This window comes from Echinococcus granulosus (genome assembly GCF_000524195.1).
Source record: "Echinococcus granulosus chromosome Unknown EG_S00005, whole genome shotgun sequence".
Lineage (NCBI taxonomy): Eukaryota > Metazoa > Platyhelminthes > Cestoda > Cyclophyllidea > Taeniidae > Echinococcus > Echinococcus granulosus.
In genome coordinates this window covers 926,174-947,694 of record NW_020170385.1, presented here as the reverse complement: position 1 = coordinate 947,694, position 21,521 = coordinate 926,174, and the positions used below count along the sequence as shown (strand labels likewise).

At 42.2% G+C, this 21,521-nt stretch overlaps 4 protein-coding genes across 4 annotated transcripts; 2 read left to right on the top strand and 2 right to left on the bottom strand. All coding sequences in view use genetic code 11, as the record gives it.

Annotated features, from left to right (window-relative positions):
* Nucleotides 1–935: 935 nt before the first annotated feature.
* Nucleotides 936–9,601, top strand: EGR_01364 (Alpha-adducin; the record flags this gene model as incomplete). Its single annotated transcript, XM_024490613.1, has 12 exons — nucleotides 936–999; nucleotides 1,037–1,303; nucleotides 1,434–1,819; nucleotides 1,905–2,225; nucleotides 2,675–3,004; nucleotides 3,578–3,762; nucleotides 4,349–4,655; nucleotides 5,328–5,552; nucleotides 5,906–6,155; nucleotides 6,670–6,756; nucleotides 8,152–8,231; nucleotides 9,437–9,601. 12 exons carry the CDS (start codon nucleotides 936–938, stop codon nucleotides 9,599–9,601), a joined length of 2,667 nt encoding a protein of 888 aa, XP_024354937.1.
* Nucleotides 9,602–11,118: 1,517 nt separating this feature from the next.
* EGR_01363 (hypothetical protein) lies at nucleotides 11,119–11,901 on the bottom strand (the record flags this gene model as incomplete). The annotated part of the gene is made up of 1 exon (XM_024490612.1): nucleotides 11,119–11,901. One exon carries the CDS (start codon nucleotides 11,899–11,901, stop codon nucleotides 11,119–11,121), a length of 783 nt encoding a protein of 260 aa, XP_024354936.1.
* An 897-nt stretch (nucleotides 11,902–12,798) lies between these two features.
* EGR_01362 (WD repeat-containing protein) lies at nucleotides 12,799–14,291 on the top strand (the record flags this gene model as incomplete). Its single annotated transcript, XM_024490611.1, has 5 exons — nucleotides 12,799–12,883; nucleotides 13,426–13,547; nucleotides 13,590–13,860; nucleotides 13,892–14,055; nucleotides 14,193–14,291. The coding sequence occupies 5 exons, from the start codon at nucleotides 12,799–12,801 to the stop codon at nucleotides 14,289–14,291; spliced, it is 741 nt and encodes a 246-aa protein (XP_024354935.1).
* A 3,486-nt stretch (nucleotides 14,292–17,777) lies between these two features.
* EGR_01361 (hypothetical protein) lies at nucleotides 17,778–20,854 on the bottom strand (the record flags this gene model as incomplete). The annotated part of the gene is made up of 4 exons (XM_024490610.1): nucleotides 17,778–18,304; nucleotides 18,949–19,116; nucleotides 20,479–20,742; nucleotides 20,848–20,854. 4 exons carry the CDS (start codon nucleotides 20,852–20,854, stop codon nucleotides 17,778–17,780), a joined length of 966 nt encoding a protein of 321 aa, XP_024354934.1.
* Between the last annotated feature and the right edge of the window lie 667 nt (nucleotides 20,855–21,521).

Genomic DNA, 21,521 nt, shown 5'->3' with positions numbered 1-21,521 from the left:
TAGACTTTCTATTTTGTTGGGTATCTCTATTCAGGGCTAGTAAAAACACAAGTAGCAAATCGCATACTAAAATAATCTTTATGGAGAATCAACCACCATTGATGAGTACAAGTTCAATTATTCCTCCTCCCTTCAGCGCAGTCAACAAATAAATTCGAAATCCGGATACGATGGAGTCGCCGAGACGCATCCTTGACTTTGGCGTCAAATACCTGCTTGTCTGCTTTAGAATATAGTGACTGCCTATCCTGACTTCTGAGTCACTGCTAATACTCTGGATACATTTCAACGGCGGGCAGAGAACAGTAAACAAGGGAATCACCAAAGCCGTCGTTAAAGCAAAAGGGGGGGGGGGCTATGCATTGGTTTGGCTGTGCAGACTCTAAGGGTTCCAAGTACTTTACTTAGCTCGGCAGCGTGGCTCTCCAACCATGTCCATGGCCTTACGACCTTCAATACGTAAATTATTACCCTTTTATACAGAGGTATGGTTTATTATCCTTGGAAAGACTGGAGTGGCTATCATCTGGTTTGAGAACGTTTGCTGAAGTAATTGTGGCCATAGTAGTAAATACTATTAGAGCCATTAGTAGTTCTTGTAGCAAAATTAATAAAGCGCCTCAATAATGCGATTTCGGACTACTTGGTAGTGAGAATCTGAAGGACATATAGATTCTATTTTTGACAGCAATATTAAGCAGTAAGCAGGCAGCGAGAATGGGGTGTAAGTAAGATTTAAATAAAAGTGTATTTTGTTTCGCTGGAATAGTTGTTTATTTTAGTGAGGCAATTTGCGGCCAATTGGTGTATGGCGGTTGCAACTTGCGAGCTGGCTTTTGCCCGAGGCTTTGCCCTGATCTGAGTGGTCTTACACTATTCTTTACAACTTTCTTGAGCTAGTCCTTTTGTTAACTTTTGATTTAATTGTGAAAGTGATGGCAGATGCAGTAGTTGGAAACGGCTTTACTAACACTTCCGAGAAATTCATCGACAACATAGGTAGGTCATCATTTAAGTTACATTTATTCAAATATAGATCCAGATGATCCGGAATATAAGCGACAACTTATGAGGCCGGCTGAAATCAAGGAGGATCTAAATCTGATGTCGCAGCGCCGTCGCGTATCCCTAATACTGAATTCGGAGTCGTTTCGGAAAGAGCTAGAGGAAATTATAGAGAACTACACACGATCTCAAGAATCAGCTATATTGAATTCAAGTCTTCTCTCCCTGCAACATTTGGCTGACCTTTTTTCTACAATTCCTGGAAAGCGTCCACTGACTGGAGGTGGTTTCACTAAGAGTAATTAAGTATTTTTCTCTGGCATTATCATCAATGTGTTTATTTACCACTTGTATTGCTACCTTATGTTGCCCAAGTTTAATTTGGTCGCTTGCATCTTTCATGTTAAATCCATTCCATTCTTAAAAAGGTCACCAAAATGGAATCATCCCCATCAACGATTTGCGTGGCGTTGATACAGGACTATATTCCCGCAGAGAACGTGTGTACCGTTGCAAACTGGCTTCAGTGTATCGGCTGATTGAGCTGTTTGGTTGGAACACCAGCATTTATAATCATGCCACTGTTCGAATAAGCCGAAATGAGGAGCATTTTCTCATAAACCCTTTTGGACTACTCTATCACGAAGTGACTGCCTCATCTCTGATCAAGCTAAACAGTCACGGTGTCGTACTTGATCCTGGATCAACTGTTCTTGGCGTTGAACAGGCCGGATGGCTATTTCATTCCGCTGTTCATTCGACTCGTCCTGACATCCGTTGCATCATTCACTTGGGTACACCCGCAACGGTTGCTGTATGTTGCCTTTAGCAGCAGCATTATTTCGGTAGATGTGTGGTAGGCGTGTTCAAATTCAACTTGTATATTTTTGTAATTGTAGGTATCGTGCATGAAGGCGGGTCTGCTGCCGTTATCACAAGAGGCCATCATCCTGGGTGAGGTGGTCTACTACACTCCAAAGCACCCACTACCCGACGATTCGACCAGGGAGAACGTAGCGGAGGGGGGCGCCGGTGGCCGGACCGCGCCCTCCTCACTTGTCGCCGCCGACCTAAGCTCTGAGAGAGCTGCACTGAGCAAGGTGATCGCGCAGGACACTCACATTCTCTTCGTTCGCTATCGTGGCCTTCTCGCTCTCGGCGAAACCATCGAAGAGGCCTGGCATTACGCCACCAACGCCGTAGTCGCTTGCGAAACACAGGTGACATCAGTCTGTCTGTCTGTCTGGCCATATGTAACGCAATAGTTGCTTTCTGAATGGATCATTTCGACTCCATTTAAACATTCTCGTCCATTTGGACCCTTTGTTTATAAAATGGAGCTGCATGTCACTTTCGGTCTTTGTTGATGTCTTACTTGCTTTACGTTTAGCATCCGTTATATCTATTTATGCACATTCATGCCTTTGAACAGATAATTGGCAATGCTGTTTATTGAAACTCGTTTGTTTTATGGGGTATCTTTCATCGCCCTCTAGTTTAGTGTTTTCATACATATTACGTAAAACATAACAGGATTCTCCAGTAGTTTGATGGTTAGAATTTTCGGCCAGGTGTGTATATATGTGTACGTGCTTTAAATCGCTTAAAATGAAATAGATTTTGCACCAAACCAATCTGACTCACCCTTCTCATCCCTGTGAAATTGCAGCTGCGACTGGCCTCCTTGGGTGTGGATCACTTGGTGCTTCCAAACCAACAGGTCCAGAAGAGGACATACGAGGCGTGGCGCACCACAGAGTTGGGCGGCGTGTCAGGTCCGGAGGCGGCGATGGCTATCCGCCTGGCGCATGCGCGCACCCTCTCACTTTCTCGCCACAACGCCAGTGCTAACGGTACCGACGCCGGCTACCTCTCCGACTCCTCTTTGGCCGCACACACCGCCTCCGCGCGGCCCTGGCGTCTCGGTGAGCTGGAGTTCGAGGCTCTCATGCGTCACCTCGATAACGCCGGCTACAGGACCGGCCATCTCTACCGACAGGTTGGTGGTCCTCCATTTCAGCCAATTTGTCCCTTTTTTAACGTCTGGATTTTGTAATTATGTATTCACCTCATTATCAAAAAACCAATGAGTTCGTTTCCACTGCTTAAGTTTATGAGTAAAAGCTAGATGCTTTATGTTAACGTATCCCATTAAAATCTGCTGGTACAATGTAATAACCCCGGGAATATGATGTCCGATATGCTGGAGCATTCCGCTGTGTGAACATGGAAGTTGCTCTGTAAAAAGATTCATTGTTTTTTGGTGACTGTCTTGGAGAAATGGACGTGTTGATCTTTCATCTTCTCAATTCCAAAAGGGCACGGGTCAAACTGACCTTTTTTCTTTTCCTAATGACATCTATTCAGCAAATTTAGTTTGGTTGATCTTTGCAATGTTTAATAGAAAATATTCAGGTAATATGGAGGAAGTAAAAGGATATTTAAAACGCTTTTGTCCCCTCCAAAACAGTCCCAAACATCGCATGTATTGCTGCCGTTTCATGGTAAAATTAGAATATTTTCAGTGTCATCAATTTGCTTTTACTACGCATTGGTACTATTATGGTTTTAGGATGCTGCGGTTAGCCCTCGACCGTCTCGAAGAACATTGGATAGATTAGGCGCCATTACAGGAAGCAGGCGGTTTGAGGACGTCGAAGTGCCACCCTTCTCCTCCTCAGCGGCCACCGCCATAGCTCAGTACTACGACGATGTCGGTGCCTTTTCAGGCGACGAATCTGAGACTGCTAGACCGGGGTGAGTACGTTATCTCTCTCTTTGAACAAATTCAGTCCAATTGATTTCTCTCGGGTCATTAACAAACCGTTATTGCTATGGGCTATGATAATTTTTGCTTTGGCTCTATCAAGTTAATTCTATTCCCTGTTCACGCGTAAAAAAATTCAACTTTAAGTGTGTTCGATATTTGGCCTGATGACCCCAATTTTTATAAGCATTTTTCTGCAATTTTCCTCATCTTTCGAACTCCATCAGTTGTTTATGCTACCAGGGGCATGGAATTAAGCTTTTGGTCTCGACCGCTTTCTATGAAATTCCTTACCTAAACTTTCACCAATGTGATAGCTTTTAAGCAAGGCGTTAATTGTATTTGAAAAATTAATTGAATCGAAATTTTGCACTGATGCGAATGTTTTTAGGTGCATAGTCGAATTTGCTGAAGAAAAATAGTTCCAAGAATCACCGTCTCGCAGATTGACTGTTTTGGTTGGCCACGCACGTTCGTTCGGTAAATAAATAAGCAGCATTAGCGGGATTGTGTACTATTTTAGGATTTTGCCGTCTATCGGGTGATGTTCAGTCAATTTTCCTTTATGCAATTTAGAACACTTCGACGTCAATGGTCGGACCAACGATGGCTTAACACACCAAACAACTACACAAAGGAGGTGTCCACTCTACCAGGTCGTCAACCCGTGGCCCACTGGGTGTCCAGTCGAGAGGCGTCGCTACATGTGGAGATTTCCAGCGGCAGATTGCCTCCTCCTACACCATTCCATCCCCTCACACCAGCTGCCGTTCCTTTGGGGACCACAGGTGCCCAAAGCAACACTCCCTCCAGCGGTATGAACTTCAGCCGTTTCGCACCGCAGGGCGACGATCCCAGGGAACTCATGGAACACCAGAAAAAGGTTTGTCTTGTGCTTACCCTCACCATCACTATGCAACTCCTAAATGCCTTTAGGTCTAATCATTTCACGGGAAAATTTAGGTGCGTGTAGTTATATCTGACATTGAAGGTGTATTCTTACCTAATCTTTGCGTTATTTTTTATCGTTAATCATTTGAATTGCCTTGTATGCTGCAATTTATGTTCTTTAAGATTTATTGAGATGTGCACGTATCCTTAAGCCTTGTTTACAGTAATAAATTGTTCGTGATGGAGGAAATCAACTTGTTTTCCACTGTCCTCGTTTTCATTACCTCACCAATCCCGAGACACTGTGTAATTGCAACGGTCGCGATTGTCGTTTGCGCACCCGCGTGCGAACACCGTCCACCAATCGATATTCGTTGGTGTTCTGGCAATAGACACCTGAAAATTTGCATCTGCAGATGCAGTCTTGGCAGCTGTGTGTGTATGTGCATGTGTGCGGTTATGCTGGCCAGAGTTGGCACACAATTACCACTGTGGCTGCACTTGTGCTGCAATTGCTTTAGTCTGCGTTCAACCAAATCATAGCTTATTGATTGTTGTTGTCTTGCCAATATACTTCTATTCGATAACATTTGCGAGAGGGTCACGTGACCGACTGGTCCATTCAAATGTGCCCATTTTCTGTCCCTTGGCTTGGTTTATGAAGGTTCGGGAGAAGTACTACAGGGACACGAACACTGCGGGACCGCAGTCACGTCTGCTGGAGGGCCTGACGTGGGACGAGGCGTGCCGCATTCGCGACGAAGCTCTAGTGAAGGCTCTCGGTCCTGGCGCCGTCTCCGCCTCCCTTCCAGACTCGCATTCCACCGTCGCTGCTGCCAGCAAGGCCATTCTTCATCGCGACGTCCGTGACGGTGCTGTTGTTTACGAGGTTGGTTACCGCTCTTTGCTTCACCAAGTGTCTTTAATGTGCTCTGCCTGGCTATTAGAACTAAAATGCAAATTTGGATACTCTATGTCATATATATTCTGGGTTGTCAGGTAGAATACGTCATTGCTTTTGGTGATACTTAGCTTCCAATAAAAATTCTGGAAATCGCGTAATCATTACCATAACTCCACGTATAATTTATTTTTTGTGCGACACCTACCTTACTAATTAATGCTGCCATCGTCGTGCTCCAAATTTTGAAATGTGGTTCGCCATATTTTGTGTAAATGTATTTCCTCCACGACTTCTGTATAATTCACTGGATTACGTGACTATAATGCTTGTTTCTGTAGGGTGTCTACACGAAACAGAATCCTTTCGGTCAAGTGACAGACGAGGAGTTGGAGGCCTATAAGCAAGAGATTCAGATGAAAAACAACCCAACACTTTACGCTGAGTGGCTGCGGCAGCAGGAGGTTGAACAAGCAAAGAGTCCTCTTGACCCCACAGGTAGTGCACGCCTTCGCTCGCCCTCGCTATTTGCAATTCAGTTGGCCCTTCCCAGGGACTCAGGGCTCTCCCACCTAGTTAATAGACACTTTTGTAATAGAGACCGTAGCATCCATTCATTTCTTATTTTATTTTTATTGCCTAAACTTCACCGATTATACTGCTGATTGGCGCTCTTTTTTGTAAAATTGATGCATACTTTATTCCCTTTTTTTTCGTCTTAATCTTCTGTAGTCTTAAATGACCCTCATTTCTGTTTATCCGACTGATTTTGTCACAGTGGAATGGTTAATTGTCGAAACATCCGTTTCAAGTGTCATCAGTGTATGCTGTGTTAACGACTATTGCCCAGGCTCAATCACATTAATAGATTAGGATAGTTGAAACCACCTACAAGTGAATGTATGCAGCGACACTAATTTCATCTCATGTGAACTCGTTTTCCCAAACTGTTATGATAAATCAGTGCACAGTCACAAAAGGAATTCGGGTGGCAATGGAATGTGATTACAGGTCTTATTAGGCATGTTCAGGCTGGTTTCGTTAACGCTTTCTCCATTGTTTGCACGTCTCCACTGCCGATTGCATCCCTCTTCGCTTTCGGCAGATCTTGCTCAATCTCCTGCGGTTCCCATTTGCGCGAGCTCTGCGATTTTCAGCGACTCCGAATTGCATGAAACCACCTATGTCACTGGTATTTGTTCATTTACCCTTACTTCTTGTGCTATTTTTTATAGTAAGGTTAAATTTCCTGTTCTGCATTCATTATTATGCACCATTTAACTTTTGGCTGTTGGATTTGTGAAATGATGTCAGTCTCGGATCATTTGCTTAGATGGAATCATTTTAACGCAGCTATGCCATCGGTGGATTGCTTTATTTTTGTTCCCTGTTTGGACCATCGTGTGTTCCATGGAGTTTTCGTGAGAGATTGTAATGTTCAGTTATATTCACTAAGAAAAAAGGCGGTTTTGTGATGTTTTTAGTTTTCCTAGAAATGAATTTTCGTCACATGTTCGCGATATATTTCCTAGTTGTTTATAGCACTCCGTGTGAGCAATTGCTTTTTTGATGCATGGTCTTTGGGACTGAATTCCCACTAATTTTTGAATCAGCTCTTTCGTCGCATACCCATTCGATCAATGAAGTGGTCCTCGATTGACATATCTCATAAACTGAACCCTTTATCAAAATGACCTCAGGTTCATTTCATTTATGCCTTGTGTGAATGTTACCTATTTATTTATATCTAACTAGCGTTGGAGTGTAGATTTAGTGATTTTATGTATTTTATCATTACTCTGGGACAAAATTACACAAATACGGGAAACCATTTCAACCGTTTCTTAACTGGTTTTCTAGCTATATTCTCAAAGTGCATTCGTCTCCTAAAAACAATCAATCTGGTCTCGGCTAAACCCTGCGTTGAAATCCTACATTTTCGAAAATAATTGCCATTTTTTGTCGTAAAGATTTAAGCTTTAGGTGGCATTCGTTAATCGTGGTTAACATTTCGTAGTAGTGATTTAATTCCCTTGCGTACGGCAGTACTAACTCGTGTTGTCGTCCGTGCATTTGAGTTCACAGCCGGCATATGGCAGGGCGCGCAGTGATTACAGTTTGTTAAGGTCGCGCATTTTCTGACGCGTCACATCGAATACGGTAAGGTGGGCTCTTTCGTCAGTACGGCATTGTTTTTAAAAACTCAAATTAGGTACAACCAGTCACTTTCAATTTATTTTTTTGGTTCTTTGGGAGAACTCTTTGGTTGCTTTGGCTTCCAGACATCTCAAATGTGATAACGCCCCCTCCATTTAGAATTTAGTAATGAATAAATTTGTGTGACATCATGCCCGTGATTGTTTTGTCATTTTGCTTGTTCCCCATGAGCTTATGCTGCATCAATCAGCCTCAGTAAAGTGCGCATATGGCATCTTACCCTGATGTAATTGCATATTTTTGTAAATCACTACAGTGTACCGGCATCAGCACTGCTCTTGGCTTGTAGCCGTAGGGTAGAGTGTAAGAAGGGCCACAACAGCCTGCTTGACTGATGATAAAACGCCTCTTGGGCTATTTGTCTGTTTAGGGTCTCATCTTTCGCCACCCTCACCTGTGGGACTGGCGACCTCGGAAATGAGTGAAATTGAGGACTCGAATGCAAGCGAAGTGAGTTTGCTCCCTTTTATCTCCAATTAAGTGAACGCCTATTGTATGTTAAACTCGCCTACAACGTGTCTTCATACCCTAGACGTTAAACTATTTTCGGGGAGTCGTGCTTAACACTGATATTTTTGTTGCTGTCCTTCAGGAGCGGGATCTAAGTTTAGTTTTTGGGTGTACGATTTTACCTTCGATATGACGTACACAATGCGATTTCATTTTGCTCGTCAATCTTTTTCTTTTATTGCTTTTTGGATGTTTGAAAAGCTCCAAATGCCAAATTGTGTCGTTTTGTAGTCTTTATCGATAGGATTCGTTATCCTTTAATGGATTTAACACCCTTTTTTTTATCAAATGTAATTTAACATCTATTTTATATTTAACCCTGAGGGTTTTTCCAAGCATTATCTGTTTGAGATGCAATGCAATGAAAATCCACAACATTTATGCAAAACGTTTTTTTTCGACAGCTTTTGAAGGCTGCCTGTCTTATTTTTTACGTCTCTGTAAAGGTGCGTATGCAAATAGCATACATATATATGTAGGACATTCTCAGGCATTATTTACGTTTTTTTATTACGCATTATATCCTTGTACGAGCGCGCGAAATGTGAATTTGCATGTGCCGATCGAACTTGAATGGCCTACATCGTTGGTGTACACTTGCAGGCAATAATACCGTCACCGCGTGTAAACGCTTTACGAAATGGTCGTCAGTAGTCTTTTTCGGATTGGTTGCAACTGTCAGTAGACACTGGGAAATATCAGTAAATGGATCCCTTCTGTCGCATGAATTCCTTTAATAACCTCTTTTATGGGGCACTGTCTTATGCTACTTCCCTTTAACTTCGCAAGTACGGTCCTTTCCTTGAATGGATCTTAGCACTACCGCGCTCCAACTATGCCGAAACTTCAAGAAAGCACAAATGACTATCTAATGATGGAATCGCTTTGGGTCATAATTCACATTACCATTTAGAAAGGCAATATTTCGGTGTTCACACCTAGATAAGCATGGTAAATAAGTGTAAATTGTTCTTACTTCCCCATTCACAAGATTCGCACCATATAACTTCTATATGAAAACCTCTAAATTCAACGATTCAAGGCAATGCCTTAATGCATGCCTTGTGCAACAAGTGCGTTATTACCAAAATATTTATTCGCCTGTGTGTAACTACTGTAAAGCTACTCTTTGTGAATGCTTGTAGAAGAAGCCAAAGAAGAAGCGTCGTTTTAAGCTACCCACACTTGCTCGTAAAACGAGAACCAAGGAGAAGAAGGTGCAACAGGAGTCGCAGGCTCAGAGTTCTAGTTCTGGCGCCGTCGAGGGTCCCTTGGCGAGTGAGAAAGACGGTGAATCAAGTCAGAAGTGATTGTCAATCCCGGAGCCACCGTATGCTTTTTGCTGAGCATTCGCTTACCTCTAGGAATTATTGAAATACGTGCGAATACCCCACATCAAGTTCTCACATAATCTCTTGCAAGGCTTTTATTTCTTTTTCTATGGAGTGTCTTTTCTCCCCTACCTGGCCTTAACGGTGTGAACATCGGCTACTGCTCCAGCATTCACAAACACGAGCGTGGTTTGTAGTTTCGCTTTTCGGCCATCGCGGTTTGTCTCTCTTAGCACTCGCGCATAAACACGACCACCACTAACATGATGAGTTCCCGTCCTTTTGGTTTGCCATCACTTCTTCCACCCTACGTTCCTGCCACTTATGTGTAAATACAGACTTATACTTTCCCAACGAATGATAGCTTAACGCCTCCGCCTCGCTTTTGCCTCGCAATTTCCTATTTTCGTTGTGTTGTGCTTCTGGGTTATGCTTTCTGTCATATTGAGCTTATCTATGAATGCTTCCCACTCCACTTCCCCATCTCCTTCTCACCTAGCCGCGGCAGTCGTTTCGATTGCATAAATTCATATTTCCCTCGTTGCGCTGGAATTCGTCTTATACTTACCTGGGTAACTGTATTTAGTGGTTTTCCAACGGGTAATTAAACACTTCCCAGGTTCAACGCTACGTTATCCTGATATCTTGAAGTTTAGGTTACAAGTGGTAATTACTTTCAATCGGAATTCGGGTAGCTTATTTAGACCCAGCTGAATCTAGACCACCTAAGTTGGAGTAACAGGCTGGCTTAGCATGCATGGCTACCGCGTTTACAAACTTGGCCATGATATACTTTGGGAGCTCGCGGGCCCCACGATGAGCTGCATATTAAGTGACATCAGCAGCCCGTAATCTAGGCTCGGTCGCGCTTCACCGATGCTTGTGCGCGCATTTAACACGGGCTACAAAGCAGTCCCACATCGAAACAATTACACCTCAATTGACTTCCCATCCCAGTTTGGGGGACATTCATCCTCCTCCCGAGCGACTTACCAAAAGCGATAATCTGGTGTCTGGAGGCGTCAAACTCCACGTAGATGCCGCCAGTTGATACATCCTACTCGCTAATTGAGATCAAAATAAGCTATTTCAGCCCTTTATCGTCTTCATGAAGTCCTACAACAAGTTCCATCAAGATGCATGACGCATGACACTAGAAGCAGTTCCACGACCGACAGGAACCCGGTCAGCAATTAGTAACAATGCTCCGAGATCACCCATGTTTCGGTGCTATAATTGGATCCAACACCATTACGAAACAAGCTGCGAGGACCTCTTATCAGTAGAAACTTCCTATTCAATTTGAACGAATAATCCAAACGACCAAATAAGCTATTCTAAATTTAGAACATTACCACTTAGGCAATCGATGCGACAAACTAGGGACTATGGATCTTAATGGTCCACTTAATCTAAACAAGACAAAGGGTAAGTCTAAAACTGAAGAAAAAACCATATTGAGCTGCGCATATGTACAAAGTATTACTATACAGCTTTTAGTTATCTCCGTCTTTTTCATAAACAACCTTCACTTTTCGTCTTTTTGATGAGGAGGGACCTGTCTCGACTGTGACCATCTCCAGTTCTTCCTCCCCATCTTCCTGTATAACACCCAAGTCTTCCAAGTCCTCTTCTTCATCCAGCTCTGAAGCGGAGGTATAAACCACTTCCTCTTCTTTCTCTTCAGGTTCTTCTAACTCCTCGATTTCCAAAGCCTTTTCAAACGCAGACCGGTCTATGTTGTAAATCTCCTTAGAAGAAGTGGCTGCCCGAAGACGTTCGAGTAGCTCGTTTTCCACTGTTCGCGATAACTTGGCGACACGAAGAGCTTTCTCCTCGCGTCTCAGTTCACGTCGTTCTGTCTTTTTGTTAATAGTTTCAATTTTCTTCTGTCGCGAAAGAGCCAAGCGACGCATATGCTTAAGGTAATCTCGGGTTCGAAGGTAGCGCAATTTCACCCGTGTCCGTATCCACCGGTCCCAGTAGCGGAGATGCTCATTTATCTGCTCAATGGCTTGTCCCTCATTTTTTTTAAGTCTGATGCGCTCCCACTGTTTCGAAGGGTAAGGGACACGCTCAGGTGCCTTTACATAAAGGTAAATTACACCATCTCGCTCTTTAATTGTGGCATACTGGGAATTAGCAAGAGGGCAGGAGTGACGATTGCACAGTCCAGTCACGTTATCTTCATTGCGGCAAAACCTACCTGTCTTGGTTTTTACCACGTATGAGCAAAATGATTTGCTAATCAACTGCCATGTAAGGTCGTCTGAGTTCATATTGTTTGCCAAATCTGGAATTGAAACACGAAACGCAGAGCAATGAAACGAATAACTCACTTCAACATACAAAGTGTGCGTTATGAAAAACAGCAAAAGGTCAATAACAAATGCATAAGTTCCAAGAGAGACTGGGAAGTCCTGAGGCTAATGATAAAAATGCAAATATCCAAAATCAAAAAGGAGACTTCAGAATAAGGTCTGACGCTGCTATTATAAGAAAAACAAATGGACAAACTTTAGCAAAAGGTTAAACTAATGCAAGGAAGTGCCAACAGCAACCAAACAGACCTCAACACGCCAAATTCTAACGAGCCTCTCACTAAACGACGATTTAAACTATATTATTGCATTGTCACATATAATACTAACAATTTTAAGCATTAAAAAATTATGTGTAAATGGGTTTGTCTTGGTCGTAGGTTCTGCAAAAAGATTTATCCAGAGGTGTCATAAGGCCACAAGAAACAAAAACACATCAATCCATAAATATATAATAAATATAAATAAAGTAATAGCTGATTTTTTTGCTTAAAATTTAAAGTGCTTTATTAGCACCTTTAATTCGTAGGAGATCATAAATTAACCACAAGCTTAACTTTATTTTATATTTTGACGATGTCAAAATAATATTACTTGTGTCTTTAATTTCTTTTTAATGGCAAATACTCATCATTTCTTTATGACAACTTTTGTTTTAATTTGCCGATAACTTAGCAATTGTTGCTTTTTGCGGCAGCCATGCGGGTGTTTTGATTGTGGTCGCTCGCGTTAGGCCGGCGTTCATGGGTGGTTTCCTGAAGTGTTCAATCTCGGTTTTGCTGACTGCTGGAAGCTGCATTGTCACCACCTAATTGTTCTCATATTAGTTCCAAAATCTGTTTTATGCACCCTCAAATGCCGGGATTGCACGTTCCACCTAGTCCTGGCAACTCTCGAGCATCTGGTGTTGTCTTGCGCATTTTCTCCCACAATACCGCTTGTAACTTTCTCCTCAGGAATGTATTTGTTTTTTGCAATTTAGTTTGCACCGATTCATGGGAGATTTTTTCCCTTAATAATTTTACACGAGGGCGATTTGCGGTGAAGGTGTACAGGGTGATCTAGATATTTGTTATAATTAGCTGTAAAGACAAGTTTTCCGTAATGGGAGGCGAGTTTTACCGTCTATTTCGTTTGTATTCCCATGTTTTTTAACCCAGAAGTTACACATTTTTTTATGCACTTGCGTAGTATTTTGCATCCAGGTCAAATGCACTTCTTGTCATTAATTTTTCAGCTTACCTTATCTCTCTGTTTCGTTTATTCGACTTGTGTGCCTTCGGTATGTACTTACAATAATAGATATCACATGGTTACATTTTTCTTAACTTCTGGTCCAAAAATATGGTCAAGTCTACCGTTTCTCTTAAACGGTGGAGTCTCTGTGTTTCGTTTTGTTATGGATCTTTGGCTAATTGATTCCAGTAATAAGTATTGCCCAATTTATTGGTCAAATATGTGCTCGTTTTGCCTTCATTTTAGATTTTAAAATGTCTGAGTTTGTCTGCGAGCAGTACGTGCGCCGCTACCTTATGTCTCATAATTACTTCCGGACTTTAACCGTTTTCGATGGAGAATCGTCTGCAAATAACTTGGGTGGTTGTGTAATCCTACACAAATGTTTTTTCTTACCACATTTCGTCTAGTTCCAGCCATCGAAAATCGTTGAGAGTATCAGTAGAGCAATAGCTGGTTTAGACTATGAGACTCTTGAAAACATATGGAAGGGTCTTGGAGACAGTTTTTCGTCTCAATTAGATCGGCAAAACTCTGCTAAATTTGAGTCTTTGAAAGCGTATACATTCAAGGCCTTGCTGTGTGCGGCAGTGAAATCCAAGCAAATAGCTTGTTTAAACGAGTTCTTTAGTGGTCAAAGGATGTTTGATTTGTCATCGTCCGCATGGCTTCACTGGTCAGGTATACATTTCGATTTATCTAACCGATTTAGCCTTGCCATTTATAAAGGAGCCAGCAAAGCACAACTTATTTAGTCGGTACTTCACGAAGACTTGGCTGGACGTTCTTTTTGTGTCCCTATGTAACTTTCTTTGTGTTCTCTTTCTGTCACTTCCGCCCCCTTTCAAAAATGCTCCTCAAGAGGATGAAATCTCGGTAAATTTCTTTATTAAACTTGTTCAATGTTGTTGGTGTTTCTAATGCCATTTGTGATGCATTATCTTCTACTTTTTTCCCCCAGTAATCATTTAATTCTGTTGAATGGTTTTCACTTTTGCCACTTCCAATGTAAGGTCTCAAGCGCAAACCAATCAGGCCCATCACGCACCAATATGGAGGCATTGGATGACTTTGTCGATCTGCCAGCAGTTCGTGCTGCTAAACAGCGATAGTTTACCCGAGGAATGCTGTGTTTATTTGTGATGTTCACCTTGACTGTGCTTGCTCTTTTCTGAATTCATTCACGTGAATCAGTGCTACAACCGTCCCTTTTGTAAATAAATTCAAAGTCAACATTACATGTTCATCAAGTCTTTTTCGGCATTTACGTTTTTTATGCCTTTTTTGCCTTGTGAATGTCAATTAAAATGAGCGTCTTTTAGACTGTTGGTCCTTGCACTTTTGTACTTAGCAATGGCACGGAATCATGCATATCCTCCACGGTTAGGCTGTTACATGGCAATGTTTTGAAACGGCCTCTACGTTGTGGTGATCGAATTACCGACTGGGTTCCCTAAATGCGATTTCGTTGGCCTCAGCCTAGTACATCGCTTACTGCGGTTTTCTCTTTAACCTCTACATAAACGCCAGTGTCATCACATTTGACAATTTTGCCTAAGTCGCCGACGTGATAACTCGCGTAGACTACTATAAGTTTTATCTTGTTAGGTGAAATTGGAAAATAAAGCTAGGGAGATGGGATGATGAGGCCGAGGGCGTGTACTGTGGCGACAGATTCGCGTCCGCTAACATGCCTGGCCCTCATTTCATGGGGACCCTTACAGCTGTAGATCGTGACTTGTACTGTGCACTATCAATGCGGTGCGAGCGCCCACTATGGCTTTTTAGTCGAAAAGTGGTCCGCACTCAGCTTTTTTTCATCAATCCCCGGCCGTGGAATGTCTGAAAACGAGGTCGCATAGTGGAGTGTAAAATTTGTGGGCGATGACACGGTGCTCTATGGGTTACGAATCTTGCCTCCCTCCTCAGACAGGCGCCACCTGTCCGTGCTGTCTGGTCATCAGCTTCAGTAGGACATGCAACAGCTGCACGATTGGTCTCATCAAGGTCGTTATACGGTGAAAGTGTGCTTGCGCGAGTGCAGAGAGACTACTAGACTTTGAAGTAGCCGACACCCTTGGTGGGGTGACAATATCCTGACAGTGTGCGCAGGGCGCTTTCATTAACCGAACCTGAGAAATGACTCAGCAGTTGGCTCCTGCCTGTCTGGCGTGCGCATATTTAGTGTGTACCTACCATAGCTACCCAAGGGATCAAAGATTAACATCTAGAGTAAATTTTGATTACCTTAGTGGTCTCGTCATTTCACATTTATTCCTGCTATTTATACTAACAGGGGTTGATTCCCGTCATTACGAAAAAGTGGCTTTAAAACACCCGGGCTGTTTCTATTTGAGACCTCAAACTTCTTTTCTTTAATTGTGAGAGGACGTTTCTGTCCCAATGAAGCGGGAGTTACTTCCATTTTGAGGGCCCAAAAGCATCAAGTTCTAGTAAGCGTTCTTAAAGGCTGAACTCCACCTCTCCAAACAGCAAAGACAGTATTTAAATGCTAAAGAAGCGTGTTGGCACTCTCCTAGGGAGTAACAGATTTCATTAAAGTGACTTCTCTAGTTCTGCAAATAGCCCTCTGCAGAACGGTAGTATTACTTGAACCAACAAGAGATCTGGGAGAGAAATTACTTTAACAAATGAGTCCGTTGTAAGCACCTGAAATGGAGTCCCCGTGGGCGTTACTTTCAGAGTGGTAGTAATAATTTTTGGGGTGAACTAGATTCGTGCGAACTGCGCTAATATCTCTGGATAAAAATACCAACGTTAACGGTGTGAGATGATTGAGTAGCACCATTCGCTTCAACGAGGGTTAAGCAGGTAGCATTCAGAAGGGCAATACAGGAAGGAAACATGACTAATTTCTACTTTTCGTGTCAACAATCTGGGTGGTTAGGTGCAAATACTTTTCATCTGCTCGTCAAACACTAAAAAACTACCAGGAAATGGCTGAGTGAATTTGCCGGTTGTCAAATCTTTTACATGTGAATTGCAACGATCGCCGGTTTCAGCGATCCATGATATTCGCTATCGAAAACTAGACACACTATAATTGGAATACCTCAAAGTAGCTTTCAAAAGGGACGCCCTATTCTTGCACTGATTGTCAGTGCACGTGATGTGGTGGGAGCTAAAATTCAAGTAGGATGAAGTGTAAACACCAAGCCGTCGAGCTGCATCAATACCCAACTGGATACCAACACGCCCGGTTCGGTACATGGGTAAATAAATGCATCTTGGCAGCGCTCCAGTGTCACTCTTACGAGATCACATCGAGCACACATGCATTGCGCGTTGTGCACGCTTCACCAATCTCGGTGCTCGCACCAATAGCATAAACAACGGGACCAGGATTTTGCGGATGTTTCGCGATAAAGCTACCAGTTTTCCTATTACTAACACTTTTAGTGGTTTTGCAGCCATTATAGGTCTTTTGTGAGTTTATTCCTCACGAAACCCATTCAAGTATCACCGTAGTGTTGGCTTGACACACCCTCACTTATAGGGTCATTATGCGTCCATTTCATTAGGCAAAACCTTATATAGTCCCTTTACTATCTGCTTGGATGTCTAAAAACAGTCTTTAGTAACTTGGTTTTCGACTAACTTCGACCTGGTCTTCTCTTTGCTTCACCTTTCTGACGACAAATAATTAGTTATTATGCTGTTTTGACGTCCACTGCGTAGAACTGTTTGCCCAAGCAAAACACGCCTTACGTTACTTGAACGTCCTACTATTTTTGAAATGCCATGATTTGCCTTTGGAATCGCCGGAGAGAATACGCCTCTCAAGTCTATTTTATTCGCCAACATCCCTCACCCAGATCCTCTTTATGAGAGAGCCTAGTCTTTGTCTCGATTTACAAACAAGTTCGAACCTAAACTTTACATCACTTAATAGTTGAAGAGAGTCCATCAGGGCTGGCTAATCCACTACGCAATCTTGCTTCTCAACACCTCCATCGAGCTCGCCACCACACATTGTTTATGCGACGTTTACGGTGAGGGGGATCGTTGTAGTAAACATTTTAAGCCAAATGAATTCCCTATGCGTTAATCTCCTACATAAACTAAGCATTTCAGAAGAGCGTCTCTCACGTGCTCGCCATGCGCTAACTGAAGCTAATAGTACCCCACAGAGCACTGCTGGGTGTTGGCAGGAGAATTTACCACTTCGAATAATTACAGTCTAGGCCAATCTGCACGTACAAAGTTTAAAGGAAATATTTTTGACAGCTGTTGATTTTGAAAAACACTTGTCGAAACAATAAAGTATCTAAGTTGGTCGTCCCCAGAACCAACTGGTCTCCTACAAAGTCATTAAATTCAGCGACACATAAAACATAGATCTCTGTTTTTGCCTTAGCATAGAGACTTCAGCCGAATAGGAGCAGTGAACGTCAGGAATAAGACATTTGTACGCGGCGCTAAAAGACGATCGCGTTGTCAGTTCCGTGGTTATGTACAAGCTCTTGTAGCCACCAAGAGTGGTGGGTAGAGGGAAGGGGAGAGCAAAGGGTCATTGTGTAAACTATTACACCTGTACAAAAGGGAATTGTGGCAGGAAGGCGGGGAGTGAAAGTGCTTTACACACTGGCGATTGTGTTTTTTAATCGTTCCTGCACCTGCACGACATTGGCAGTTAGTCGAGCTCTCCGACACACGAGCATCAACACCAACAAGCTGGCAATCAGAGCACCTGTCGCAATAAAAATCATGCAATAGAGAGCCATTCGAGCGCATCTGTGAAACCGATCGTGCAGTGCAAGGGAGACACTCTCCGCAAATAAAATAATGTTTGCTGTGGGGATATGTAGCTGGCCTGCTGATTTGGGATCGAGTGAGCTTTCTTCTGACAGGCGTAGATGGGACTTGGGGGTGGTGCACGAGACGTGGGCTGGAGGAGACGAAGGAGGAGGTAGGAGACGGCTCGGAAGGTGTAACAGTTCTACTATCGAATTTACGGGAGTGGTAGTGGGGTGTGACGAGGGGAAGGGGACGGTGGCGGAAATAGTAGTAATGATTTCGCCGTTGCTAGCGCCTGCTGTTGTTGACGCAGTTGTGCCTGGAGTGCTTAAAAACTTTTCTTTTTGTTGAGACTTGACTGTCACACCTGCAACGATAGTAGTGATGTAAATGTCAATGTTTACAGTTGGCTAAAGTCGTTTGACATTGTGTAACACAATATAATTAATTCACTGTTGTGAAGGTGAGAGGCAGTATCATTAAATATATCAAGCGCATTTTGATGAGTAAATAAGAATGAGGTGTAAAATTCTTTTGTGTAACACACATTTAAGCTTCTTTTTCTAAACAATGTTCAAAAATCTGTAAACGTTAAATAAATCCTAATTTATTGCCATAATTTCCTTACTCCTTGATGATAAAACAATGTGAACATTTTAGACCATAATGTCATCAGGGTCATAAAATACCTCCTATTCTGAAAAAGATAAAAATTTTAATTAGAATTTTCCTTTAAGTCCAACGCTACTTTTAATTCAAATTGATCAATTTGAGGAAGGATTGTGAGCATTTTATCCATCATTAACATGTGATTTCACATGGACCTTATAAAATTGTAAAAATAAATCGATTAGTCACCATGACACGAGCATTGAAATGGAGAGATGTGCTTATTTGCACTTCAGTAATAAGAAGAATGTATTCATGTGAGAACCGAAGATTTTTCAAGTGAATGGACGAATGGGCAAGAAGGTGGGGGAGAAGAGGTCAAGGCGAAAGGAGTAGCCTCACCGTAGGGAAGTGGACCGCCACCGAGACGGTGCCAGACTCCGTGGGCACAGTAGAGAACACTCCGCTGAGAGCCAGTCACCGATCTCCATATGGCCACTGTCCCCTCCACCTGCAGGTGGCCGTGCTCTGCTGAGTTCTCGAGGGGATCGCAGAGGTTGCTCTGGCCATCTGTTAAAGGGAAGCAATTTGCTCTCCTCAAACGGCTTAAAACAAATCCCAATTTAGGTCATATGTCACTCCATCAAATCCCACTTTTAGTTCACAATGTAATTAACTTGGTCTTTATATCACCTACGCATTTTATTGAAAATTGATGCTAGTATTAAAGAATCGAACAAATCAGAGTAATTAATGGTGACCTTTAATCCCATTTGAAAAATGTAAAGTTTAGTAACTTGTGAAAACTTCGCAAAGCATAACCAAGGAACCATGTACCTGACTGAGATGACCACCCAAGCATATAGAAAGGAAGTAAAATTTTGAATGATTTGTCCATGCACTACTCCTTTTCTATTTTAACGAATTCGGCTACATTTCAGGCAACTCAATGTAAATGTATTAAATATCAAATTCTGATTGCGATATATACTTTCCTTTACATATTTTATAGCCATAACTTCCAATTGGTGTTACAAGGGAAGTAGATACGCCTTCAAAAATGAATTCCAAGAAAGTCTGCAAGCGTAAATTTGCATTGATATGATTTGTGTAATTGATAAGCACCTATCTTACTTTTAGTTACAGTTCGAATGGTGAAAAGACGAAACCAAAACTGAAAGGTCATTTCAATTCGTGCTTCAGATATTGTTCCATTAGTCAATCTATCAACCTAAAGCACTATCAGCCTTGCGAACATTCGATAATGATCTTTCTCTTTAAACTTGTAGAGCAAATTGCCGCTTATTTTTCTCGGTACGGATAACCCCCATGGCCGCAGTGTTTCCTATAGAAATGCCCTATCCTCTCAGTAGAGGACAAAAAAATTTGGAAAACTTCGTGTCTTAAGTTACATTTTTATTTAATGGAATCATTTAGTATGCACGAAACAAAATAGCACTTTTTGATTTATAAGTTTTTAGAAGGAACCTATAAAGTATTTCGATTACAGGACTCATGGATGTGTGGAAGCAGACGTTTATTTCATCGAATTTGCAAGACACTACTGCTTGTAGTATTCCACTTTAAGAACACTTAGAATCATTCCAAAAGCATCTTAAAACATAGATCCTTATTAATCACCTGTTGTATCGTGTTCAAGAGGAAAGCAAATAGATCAATGCTACCATTCAGCAAAAATACTCTCAAAAAACACATCTTGGTAACTTAAAATCTAGTACCTGGCGCTTGATTTAAGCATAAGAACAGAAAATCTACTAGTGCTCGAGTTTGTAACACGTGCGTCAGTGAAATTAAGCTTGAACGCACAAAATGAACAGACGGGAGAGACGTACTGTGTGTCCGAATGATCAAATAGTTTAGAACGCTAGTGATACAGCCAATAGAAAGTATTAAAAGATGATAGATTGGCACCCGTGCAAAAGAAGAAGGAGCGTTCAATGCCCTGCGAATTGATACGCTGGTAGGAGGCACCGTTTACGCAAACGTAGCGCGCAAATTTCCGCTTAGAGGGGATCGGGAGGAGGAGGCCGGCTGACGAAGTGAAGTGGGCCATCTCGAGGGGTTGGAGGCCAGAGTCGCAGGTGAGCTTAAGCACCGGTCCGTTTTGTGAAATTCGTACGCCTCTGGGCAGGGTGGAAGGATCACAGGGGAGGCTTACAGCCAGAGAGAAGAAAACTACCAAGAGAGAAAACAAAGACCTCTTGAATTTTTTGCCAGCTGCACGCTACGCTACTTAAAATGCATATTTAGCTATGGACGATTCGCCTATTCATATTTTACCAAGCATGTTTAAGTGTTATCAAACCACCTTGTTCCCTTAAAATGGTCAAAATCTTTTATTTAACTGTGGCTTTTCACCCTTGACGGTTTAATCCTGGTTTTCCTTAAATTACAAATAAGCACTATTGAATAAAACAATTGGACATGAAATGAAAAAACAACGAAGACGCCTCGACGAATCGTGATTATTCTTCTGTTAAGCTTTGAAAAGAATAATATTTAGGGAAATGAAACCAAAATAATTCGATTTACTCTGTTGTCGCCTTTCGACAAATAGGATAAATGAGTTTTTCTTTGAGCAGAAAAAATGGGTTAGGCGAAAAACTTAGTCACAGTGAACAAGTCAGTGCAGTTTGCTAAACTTAAGCCTTGCGTTCTATGCTTTCACCTTTTTTGTTGCATTAGTCTTTTTTCATACTTCAACGATGCTCCTACACGAACGTAACTTTCCAGTGACTCATTGAATGTCGTCGTGAGTCATGGGAACCTGTAATCACGCAAGCCCTCGACACACTAACCGGTTTTGAATCTACACAAAATTTTATGCTGAGGAGCCCTGCCGACCCTATCAAAGACCTGATTTGCATCATAATGCCATCCCCAATTACTCATAACCAACTGATTTCGGGGAAATAAACATGCAATATCTGTGTTGTACTACCAGAGATGCATTA